The sequence below is a fragment of the Tupaia chinensis genome, unplaced genomic scaffold (assembly GCF_000334495.1).
Source record: "Tupaia chinensis unplaced genomic scaffold, TupChi_1.0 Scaffold000076_1, whole genome shotgun sequence".
Taxonomy (NCBI): Eukaryota; Metazoa; Chordata; class Mammalia; order Scandentia; family Tupaiidae; genus Tupaia; species Tupaia belangeri.
The window spans coordinates 1741812-1753646 of NW_006159536.1; the positions used below are offsets into that span (position 1 = coordinate 1741812).

An 11835-nucleotide genomic window follows, 5' to 3' on the forward strand; every position below is an offset into this window, starting at 1 on the left:
ATATATATGGTATATATTCATCATATATATATTAGATTTCCAAAAAGTTTTCACCTTGTAAGTAAAAGTTTGTGCCATTTGGCCAAAATCTCCCCATTTCCCACACCCCCATTGATGATAACCATCATTCTATTTTCTGTTTCTTTAAGTTCAACTTTCTTCGATTCCACATGTAAGTGTATTACATAGTATTTTTCTTTTCGCATCTAGCTTAATTCACTGAGCATAATGTACTCCAGTTTCATCCATGTTATCACAAATGGCAGACTTCCTTTTTTGTATTGCCAGAAGGCATGTGTACAGAGAGAGAGGGAGAAAAAGGAAGAGGGGGAAGCACTCCCTAATGGGGCATGGTCACAATGCAGTCCCACCTCCTCCATTTCTCCATCCTGTGTGGAAATTTCAAGCCTCCAGGGCCAAGACTCAAACCATGCAGTCAGGCATCTGAGATCTGGCTCCCTTAATCACTAGGCCATAAAACCAGCCCAGGATTTCCATTTTTTCAAAGACCAAATAGTATTCCATTAAATATACACATACACATAACACAATTTCCTTATCCATTCATCAGTTGCTGAACATTTGGGTTGTTTTCATATTTTGACTATTAAAATAATACTTCAATGACCACCAGTGCAGCTATCTCTTTGATATACTGATTTTAGATTCTTCCTCCTGTTGCTTTAAACAAGTTCAAGGATTAGCACCCCACCTCACAGATTGGCTTTTGTTAGCATGAGATGATATGAAAGTGTTTGAAAAGTTTTTTCACTCTAAACTTTTATATAGTGACATTACAATCTGCATTGTCAGGTAAACAAGGGCAAAGAAGGTTAAAATAGGTTGGGATCATAGGAAGTGAATGTTAGAAACCATCCTTTTACCACCCATGGCCAGACTTTCTTCTCTCACCCTCCTTCCTCCTCTTCTTCCCACCTGTTCATTTATTGTCTCAACTCACACACTGCATGAAATCCTTAACTAAATCTCTTTGGTTTGCTTGAACTGAGACAGTTCCTCTGGCCACAGACACCAAGTGGGTTGTGAGAACCACCTCTCCGATATGCTGAAATGAGAGGCCACATAGTTCTCCATTTTCATTTTCTTTCCTTTTTTCTTTTCCTTTTCTTTTGTTTTCTTTTCTCTTCTTTTCTTTTCTCTCTTTTCTTTTCTTTTTCTTTTTTTTTTTTTGAGAGATTTTTGCTATAGGGCTTATGCTCTCAACGTCAAGGGGAATACCCACACTGCAATTCCTCCTCCTCCATTCTCCTTTCAGGATTTTGAGCATACATAGACACACACCCAGTGTGAGTTTTAAGCCTCTGAGCTGGGACTCGAACCATGGTCAACTAAGTAGGAATCCAGCAACGTAACCAATAAGTCATCTGCTGGTCCCAGTAGTTCTCCATTTTCTAACAACTAACATGAGGTTGCCTCTTACAGATCCCAGCAGTCGTGGGGGAGAGTCGGGCTCTGTGTTCTGTGGAAAGTGCTATACGCAGTTGTTTCCAAGGGGTGAGTGTGTGCAAATGTCCTTGGCACTGGGGACAGATGCACTTAAAGAGTATTGACTGATTTAAATGGCAGACTCCACGTAGCACCCAGACAGCTGAACTCAAGAGGTAGACTACTTCCATCTTTCCATATGATAAATTCTTCAACACAGCTGACAGAAAATACGCACATGCTTAAAAATGAGTCTTAGCATGTCATTGTTTTTCAGGCATTGAGCCCAGCAATTAAAGAAGAGAAATTCCTCTCCTGGGTACAGTCTGAGCCTCCCATCCTCCTGTGGCTTCCAACCTGCTACCGATTATCAGCCACTGAGATGGTCACTCACCCTGTTCGGTGCAGTGTCTGCAGGACCTTCCCAATCACAGGGCTGAGGTACAGTCATTAGTATTTCTCACATGGTCTTTCCCCAGGTAGGTCTAACATTGAAGCCACATTGCTCCAGATTCTCTTTGAGGTCCTTCTCACGCATCTGGAGCTCAGTGGACGGTTCTGGCTTAGTAATTTCCTGCATGAAGCCTCCTAGTTGATAATAGATTGCATTTTTATCACCTATAATTGATAGACTATTAAGCTCTTTCATTTACACACACTCTGACCAGTACACATTTTTATTCCGCTAAAGAAAATGACTTTTGTTCTTTTGTTTGGAAAAGAAAACATTTTCAATAGTTTGGAGCCATCCATAATGACAGTAATAATAAATAATAGTAACATAATATACATATGTGCATATCTAAGGTTTACCTATTTTTTTTCCATGATAGAGAAAGACAGAGAGACAGAGTCACACCCAACAGGATCCACTCCAGTCTCGGCCAGCCTGGATCTCGGGCACACAGGCACGTCCCGATGTGTATAGGGAGGTCTCAAGATGGGAACCCAGGGAACCAGCAGTTAGCGTAATGGCTATGTTGCTGGATTCCCACATAGTCGACCATGGTTCGCATCCCAGACCCAGTGGCTGAGAATTCACACCGGACACATGTGCGTGCATGCCCAAGATCCCGAGAGGAGAATGGAGGAGAAGGGATTGCGGCGTGACCATCCCCCCTGGTGGGTGATTTCTCACTTTCTGACTCTCTGTCTCTCTCTGTCTGTCTGGCGAGCACACGCGCCCTATAGCGAAAACCTCTCAAAAAAAAAAAAAAAAAAGATGGGAACCCAGGACCTTCCCATGTGGTCCAGCATCATAAAGCATTATGTGCTGACCCCCGTTCACATTTTTTTAAATGTTAAGCAAATGTTAGGCTGAGAGATTCCTGTGGATCGTTTCATGTAAACTGTGGTATTGGCCTATATGAGAACTGCTACAATGATGCTCAATTTGCAGAGGTGTTAAATCACTTGCATGAGTTAACATGATTAGTGAGTGATAGAGACTGAATCCACAGTGTCCGGTTTGTAGCCACAGTGCTATGCTGCCTCCCTGTGCAGACAGCAGAGAACAGTCTGGGACCCAAAATGAATGATCAGTATTTGTGAGAGCAAATCAGGATGAATCTTCTCTTGGCTCAGAAGAAAGGGCAGATTTGAAAGTTTCAGATTTTTAGGGTGGAAGACCACAGCCCAGCTTTGAGGATGGCAGTCAAGATCCTGTGTAAGAAAAAAAGATGTTTCAGGTCTCCCATAAATAAAAAAGTAAGGAAGTAAAAGCATTAAAAGTGTGGGGAGGTCAGAAGAAAACCATCAAGTCTAGGGGACCCCATTAGTCATGGTGAGTGAACCCAAGTATGGGGGTGAACATGTGATAGGACTGAAGCTCTGGAACAGACAAGGAGCTAACATCAAGTCAAAACTTGAAGTGCTCAGTAGGGGAATGGGCCAAGAGGCCTCAGGGCTTAGCTCTAGCTCTATTTGTTGAAGTGCTCAGTAGGGGAATGGGCCAAGAGACCTCAGGGCTTATCTTTAGCTCTATTTACTCCCCTTCCCTTCCCTTCCTACACAAAGAGTCTTCAAAAAGTTCACGGAAAATGCCTGAAAAGAAATTATGCATGTATTTCAAAAAATTTTTTTGAACCAAAATAACTCATACTTTAATTCCATTTTCAACACATGTTTTAAGTCTCCCTCATACTTCCTGACCTAACTAACCCAGACCTTAAATATGTTCCCCACAGAAAGCATATTTCTGGGTCCACTGAAAAACTAGAACTCAGATGTTAATGTTGTTGAGAAAATGAAAGGGATTTGCAGAGAATTTGGAGGACACAATGAAATTCCCACTCATAAGTAATTTTTTACAGTAGCAAACTGTAAATAATAAGACCTGTCAATGGGGCTGGTGTTGTAATGCAGCAGTTAAGTGCTACACAGAGGAAACTGGATCCCACATGGCCGGTGAGGTTTGAGTCCTGGCCCTGACTGGTTGAAAAACATACCCCATGTACCACTCACTGGTACAAGATGCTGGCAAGAGGGAGAACCAGGGGGAAAGGATTGTGCCATGATCAGGCTTAGTCAGGGGACTCTCTCTCTCATGTGGGCACATGCACCCTTTTGCATTTAAAAAAAAAAAAGAAAGAAAGAAGAAAGAGAAACATATATAAATGGACAGGATTATTGGTAACCAAGCAAGCAGGACCAAAGAATTCTTCGAACTACAATGAAAACTGTATTCGACAGCAAAGGAATACGGTGTGTGCGTGTTATAACCATTTAACAAATAAGCAATGTAAAGGTGGTATTTTATATAACTGCATAGTTAAAGAGTTACTACTACATGTCCCACATGAGGACAGATACACAATTAACTTTGCGATTACCTAAAGCACTACTTACACTGTGAAGTATCATTTTTGAAGTCATTAAGTATAACATAAAGCATGCATTATTATTCCTACTTTACAGATGGCGATAATTGAATCTCAGAGAATTTGAGTGGCTTTACTCAGGTCACTCAAAACTATAGCAAAGGGAGAGGGCCAAAAGTCCTATGTTTTAAGTTTTAGAACACATCTCATTAGGGAGATAAGATATGCCATATCACCCCAAAATATATTTCTTTGGTATATTTTGAGGATCTGCAGACACAGCATTAACTTTTAAAAAAATAAATAACGGACCAGCAGTTAGCGTAATGGCTATGTCGCTGGACTCCCATGTGGTCAACCGCAGTTCGCATCCCGGACCCGGTGGCTTAAAACTCACACCGGGCGTGTGTGCGTGTGTGCCCAAGATCCCGAGAGGAGAATGGAGGAGAAGGGATTGCGGCATGGCCATCCCCCCTGGGGAGTGATTTCTCGCTTTCTGTCTCTCTGTCTCTCTGGCAAGTGCATGCACCCTATAGCAAAAACCTCTCAAAAAAAAAAAAAAAGGAAGAAAGAAAGAAAGAAAAGAAAAGAAATAAATAAATAAATAAAAATGAAATCCATCCTCTTCGTGCAGCTGGCAGCATGTAAGGCTGTGTAGCTGGAAGCCACATGCCAACAGTGGTTTGGATCCCTGCCCCAGTCAGACTGAAAAAACCTGCTAGGCATGCAAGAGCATGCCTTGGGTCTTCCTAGGACCCTGTCCAGCTGGAAGATGGGAGGAAGAGGTTGGCATGAGCAGACCCTGTGAAAAGTGCCTCTCTCTTTCTCGCTCTCTTACTCCTGTACACATACACATATTCCTTCATGAACAGGAAAAAAAAAAAGACAAAGTAAATAAAAATGTTTAAAAAGTTAATCTTTTATAAAAGAAATTTACATCTTGTGGGCCAGCATAAGGCACAGACTCCCACATGACCAACTGGAGTTCAAGTCCCAGACCTGGTGACTTGCTTTCTCTTTCTCTCTCTCTGGTGAGCATACATGCTGTATAGAAAGTCAAAATAATAATAATAACAACAATAAATTTTTTAAATGAAAAAAATCATTCTTTCTAAAAAAGAGAAATTTACATCTAGCATTTATATCAGTAAAGTAGCCAGCTAATGCAAGCAAGATTTCTGCCTACTATCTCTTTACCTTTCTTGGAATAAGAAGATTATTACAAGTGTGCCATCTGGAAAAATGGGATTCTCTGCACTTCTTTCCCTCACCATTTCTTAGTTTTGCTCTGAACCTCTCTGTCCTGTACCTTAGAAAACCTCCAGTAATCTGGCCTCTCCTTGAGTCACATTTTGAATGGCTCCCAAGTAGCTGGGGCTCCTAGTGTGTACCATAGAATTAAAAATCTGTATGTTTATTCTCTTATTAATTTGTCTATTGCTGGTGAGCCTTAGAAGACAAATATCTTCAGCCCTGAGGTCTCTATCTGTTAAGAATAAGATTAAGCTTCTACTTAGAAATGGTTCTGTGTGGACCGTATTCTCTCCTAGACATCCATGGCAAAATAAAATAAGAAAGGCTGAAGCATATAATGTCTTCTTTAACTCTAACATTCTTCCTATTAAAAATTGCTTGGATATATTGCAATCCTAACCTTAAACTTCTGGTTTTGGCTTTCAGAAAACTCAAGCAATAGCTATGGTTTTAGAGAAATTAATAAAGCCATTTTAGAGCAAAGAGTTAACAGAAAGAGGGCAAAGATTTGACCTTCCAAAGAAAGAGGGACCAAAGATTATCCATAGTTAAATTATGGAGTATTATGTCATATTTGTGCCCTGTAATAACCTTGTAAGGTTGAGATGAGATTAGCAGAAAACATTGGTTCTGTTTTGGAAAAACCAGTGCCATCACCTGCGTGGCCTTTCTCTTGCACCTGCAAGTACTTCTGGAGCATGGAGAAACACAAGGATAGCATCATCATATTGGTGTAAACGAGTACCTGCAGCCATATGGCAACGCTGGACAAAGCAGCGAGCAAGGATCACCCCATCATGTAATCCTTATAAATAACAGATTGTTATGATGTACACTTCATTGGAAAAGTGCCTTCCCATTTATGGGTGCTGAATAGTTTTTCTGTTTTTTTAAGACGGGATCTCTCTGTATCACGATCCTCCCACTTTAGGCTCCTAAGCAGCTGGGGCTACTAGTGTGTACCATAGAACTCAGCTTTAGGGAGGGATAGGAATTCAAACCTGGGCCTCTCACATGGCCCCAGCCTGCTAAGTCGTATCAATCAGTGTATGCTACCATGGCTGGCCCTGAATAATTTCCAAAGCTTTGTAAAACTTTTGCAATGCATGGAGGGCTGTGTTTCCTAGTCTCATTTTTCTGTTGAAGAAACTAAGTCATTTATTCAACCTCACTCAACTAATGTTCGCTAGAGACTTACCATGTATCAGGCATCCTCCAAAACAGTGAGCTTCTTGTTCAGCCCAGTTTCCATTACCTTATTCCTCCTTTTTTTTTTCCTTCTGGAATTTTCCTCTGCTTTAATTTCCAGCCTATCCTTCCACATATAGCTTAATCCTCACTTCTTCCATGAAAACTTTTCAGATCATACCAGCCCACGGGAATCTCCCTCCTCCTATAGAACTAATTTTCCATGCCTCTCATTTGGCACTTAATTGTACATCATCTAATTTTTCTAGTTAATATCTCGAGCTTCCATGTCCAATTTTTACAGCAAGATATGAAATTAAAGAACATCAGAATTTCTTCATATTTCTTCTTTTTTTTTTTTTTTTGAGAGGTTTTTTGCTATAGGGCGCGTGCGCTTGCCAGACAGACAGAGAGAGACAGAGAGACAGAAAGCGAGAAATCACCCCCCCGGGGTGATAGCCATGCCGCAATCCCTTCTCCTCCATTCTCCTCTTGGGATATTGGGCACGCACACACACGCGCCCGGCATGAGCTTTAAGCCACCGGGTTCAGGATGCGAACAGCGGTCGACTACATGGGAGTCCAGTGACATAGCCATTACGCTAACTGCTGGTCCCCCTCATATTTCTTTTTGACAGCTTATTTCTTCTCCAAACATACCTATTTCCAGAAAATGACTAAAGCCTATTTTTTAATCTTTTGTTGTTTTAAATGCCAGAGGGCGTTTGTACTTGCCAGAGAGAGAATGAAAGCACCCTCCAGTGGTCATCACAATTCCTTTTTCTCCATGTCTGTATCCCATGAGGATTTGGGGCATGCATGCATACATACCCAATGTGTTTTTCAAGCCACCAGGCTGGGAACCAGACTACAGTCAGTCATGTGAGATCCACCTCCCTTAACCACTGAAAGATGGGGCCAGCCCAAAAGCTTATATATATATATATATATATATATATATATATATCACACACATATATGTGTATGTGTGTATATACACATATATATGTGTGTGTATGTGTGTGTATATATATATACACATATATACATATATGTATATGTATATAAATTCTTGACCTGTGGTTTAATTTTCTTCAATATCATACAAAAATGTAGAGTTAATATTTGTAGAGCAAAACTGTAGATTCAATATCTGCAATGCATGCAAGTTTTCAAGAGAATCCAGATTTCAATTTTATTAAAACCTCTCAGACTTTGTTGTTGGTTTTTTAATGAGAGAAGGTGCATGCACACATGTGAGAGAAAGAGAGAAGCACTCTCGACAAGGTCTCATTACGCTGCAGCGCCCTTTCCTAGCCCTCCACCTCCTCAGAATCTCAGGTGCTCATGCACACACTTAGTGTGCTTTCAGGCCAACCTGGGGATCCAAACCTGGGATCGGCCACATGACTTCTAGCTTTGCAGGGCACTTGCTGTTACCCCTGAATGGTAACAGCTGACTCTCCCATTATGGGGGGGATTCTTTTTATAAGTTGGCAATTAAATTCAAAAGATTTGAGTGCATTGTGTAGCTCTACATATGTGACCGCAGGCTGAAGCTTCACCAAAGGGCTGACGCACATAGTACCTTGTATGCAAAAGGCATTTTTTTAATTTTGGGAGGATGAATTGAACTTCTATACCATAGTTTGTTCTATAAAACCACATTAATATAATGCCATGTAAAAATACTATTAAAAGATTGTTTATTTGATTATCCAACACATCAGAGCCATTTGACATCATGATAAAGTTTGGGAGGAACTTTAGATGCATGTCATAGCTCAGCCATCCCCTATATATGTTGGATGCCCATTCTCCACCTGAATATTATTTCTTTGCTTACCTACTAGTAATAACGTAAACTGCTCTTTTGTTTAAACGGCAGATACCGCTGTCTGAAGTGCCTCAACTTTGACATCTGCCAGGTGTGTTTCTTATCGGGTCTGTACAGCAAGTCCCACCAGCAGTCTCATCGAGTAATTGAGCACTACACTCAGGTAACATCGCACTCAATAAAGCAAACTTTATTAACCAAGTCGGTATGAACTACGGCTGCTCAACACACTTCCCTTGGTTCAGACAGATTCTGCTCCTGTTAAACACTGAGATTCTGCTTTTGTTATACGTTAAAATATTTCAGACTAAGGAAGTAGTAAACAGCCTTCAATATCTCTCAATATAAGGTGTTTCTTAACATTGTAGATTTTAGTAGAAGCTTTTGGAGATAAGAGAAGGTCCCACAAGAGTCCAGTCTGAATCCACATCCCATGCTGTATACTAGAAAATATCTGTGGGAAAGAGAAAGAAAAGCAATTCAGAATGTTCTGGGGAATGCCAAGTACATTGGAATTTGAAAGTTCAGGAAGATGTGAGCCTGAGACTTGGGTTCCACCTACAACTATGTAAATAAACCTACAAACAGTTACACTGTGACCCTTTTCTCATCCGAGTGTTCTCTAGTTCACAATGTAAAGAATAAGGTATAGCCAGTCAGTTACTGACATTATTTTAAATGGACCAATGTAAACTCTTAACAGAAAAATTGTAACCTCCCTTCTTGTCTTTCTCTTTGTTATTTAAACCGTCCTTTTCAGTGGGCACATGTCTAGACAACCAGAGGTCTACAACACCAGGGTGACTCATCCTAAGCTCTGTTTGAAATAAATTACTTTTATGTCACTTACTATGCCTTAGCTTTTCCTATAAGTTGGAAGGAATGGAAGGAAGCATTGGAAATAGGTAAGGATGGCAAAAAGAAGGGCTCTGGTTTGATCTGAGCTTTAAATTTCAAGTAATTTTTCTTTAGGAAAAAAAGAAAGAGAAAGATTGTATCAGTTTTGACTAAAAGAATATATATAACTAAGACTTCTTAGCTGACTTTCAGTATTTAAAAAAATATGTATTATAAATACCCAACAAGAGGATTCGGTTCTAAGAAGAAAACAGAAAATTTTAAGCCAGAAAGCATTCCAATTTTTCCCAGAAAGAATACTTTCTGTCCATCACTTAAGTTAGTACAAATAAATTTCTCCAAGCAGAGAGTCTTTTTCAAATACCAAATTAGTGAAGGAGGTAGATTAATTACTTTTGCTAAGGATAGTTTTCCCTTGTTCTCTCTTCAACACGAATGATCCACAAAAGTCAAGTGGTGCCTGAATCTTGCCAGATAATTCCAACTGGGCATTGCCTTCCTAAACTGTATCAACCCAGATCTTCAGGTTAGTTGGCCTACCATTTATCTTCCGGTATCGCAAAGCCTGGGACTTGCCTATGTTAGAGTGACACCATGTGGTAACTTTGTTATTACACTTTAAATTCCGAGGGCTGAAAACCTTTTAATGAAACATCTCGTTCCTCCTTTGTTTCTTTTTGATAGAGGTTCTTATCATGGAATCAATGGTAGACTCCAGGTAGTCTGTGAATTCATTGAAATTGTACACATTTGTAAATGTCTGAGTATTTTTCTGGAGATAAATCTAAGAGTTGTTATTTAATTCTCTAAGGAATCCACAATCCCAAATAATAGCAAACAGATTGGTCTTTTCCCACACACTCTGCTAGCTTTAGAATTACAAGTTACTGGGTTTTTCAAGGGAGAGGAGTCATTGAGGGAGTTGTAGATATTTAATTTGAGGACTTATGCTATGTGGATGTTTATACAGAGAGTAAAGAAATAAAATTGGGACTAGATTGTGGCCTGGTAGTCGAGGCAGCTGGATTCCACATGATCAACCATGCAGTTTGAGTCATGGACCAGGCAGTCTGAAAACCCATGCCAGGTACATGTGTGGGCATGCCCAAAATCCAAACAGGAAGAGAAATGGTGGAAAAGAGAGTCTAGCGTGACCATCCCCCAGAGGGATTGTTTCTCACTTTTCCTCTCTTTCTCTGTATTTGTCTCTCTGCACGCTTCCTCTGGCATAATTTTTAAAAAGAAGAAAGAAAGAAAATCGTTTTCTGAAGACATAAAATCTAGAGAAATAATTCCAGAAACTTTCATGGTGGCCAATGTACCCAAGTAAGGAAGGAAGACTACATGACACCACTTTTAATGTTGTCATTTCAACAGATGTCAACAAAAGAGAGCACAAAACTCCTCTTCAGAACTCTCAGAAACAACCTGCTTCAAGGGCGCTGGAAGAGGAAAGAAACTATGGGAAGACGGTGGCTGCTGGCCCAGGCAAATGTGAAGGACAGGCCCAACCATGCACCAGCCAGGTAAGTGTCTGAGTGTCAGTCCCACGAAGTGGCAGCCCCTGAGACCTGCGTATTGGGTTATGTAATGGCACAGGGTAAATGTAGCAGCCAGTGATCCTAAAGAAGGTAGGTGGTGGGTGTGAGGGAGGGATTAAGATACTTTCTCCCTCTACAATTGGTCTTTAATTTTAAAGTAAACCTAAGAGACCACAATATCTTTTAATAGCCCATCCAACTATTAGGCAACCAAGAAAGTCATGACATATTTTTCTATGCAAAAAGGCATCATGGCTTCCCTATGATCCAATATTTAGTTATCTGCACAGCTAGAATCATCAGAAAGACAGACTTGAAATAGAGAGTAATGGTAGATGCCAGAAGCTGCTTGTCAGAGAGTGGTTGGAGTTCATGAGGAAAAAAATGGGGGGGTGGGGGGCAGCAGTTAGTGTAATGGCTATGTCGCTGGACTCCCATGTAGTCGACTACGGTTTGCATCCTGGACCCGGTGGCTTAAAACTCACGCCGGGCGAGAAAAGGATTCCTCATGGCTCCTGTAAACTAGTCATTTCAGGGGACAGGAGAAATGGAGATTTTCTACTGATAATTCAGCCTCCAGAAAACAAAGCTAGCGTGATGAATCTAAGGGCACTGTAGCTAAACATCCAAATACTATTAGGGTTAACATATTCCTCAATATCTACTGAATTTGCTGCACCAGCGATCACAACAGAACAGCAAAGAGATTCCAGATCACCTCTTTCTGCTTGCTCCTGAACACTCAGATTGAACTTCAAGAATTCGAAAGAAACACACCATCCATTAGATGACAAGAAATCACCACAGGACCACAAGAAATATGGGAAAGCAAGAAAATACCTCTCCTCCAAGGGAAAAGAATAACTCCTCTTCATCCACAAGCAGTTCAATG

The 11835-nt window shown here is 40.6% G+C and overlaps 1 protein-coding gene across 1 annotated transcript in view; it reads left to right on the forward strand.

Annotated features, from left to right (window-relative positions):
- The window catches only part of DYTN (dystrotelin), a 66669-nt gene that overhangs the window by 20544 nt on the left and 34290 nt on the right, over positions 1-11835 (forward strand). The window contains 4 exon segments of the mRNA XM_006142465.1: positions 1444-1515; positions 1724-1887; positions 8596-8707; positions 10780-10928. Coding sequence (XP_006142527.1) covers positions 1444-1515; positions 1724-1887; positions 8596-8707; positions 10780-10928 — 497 coding nt within the window.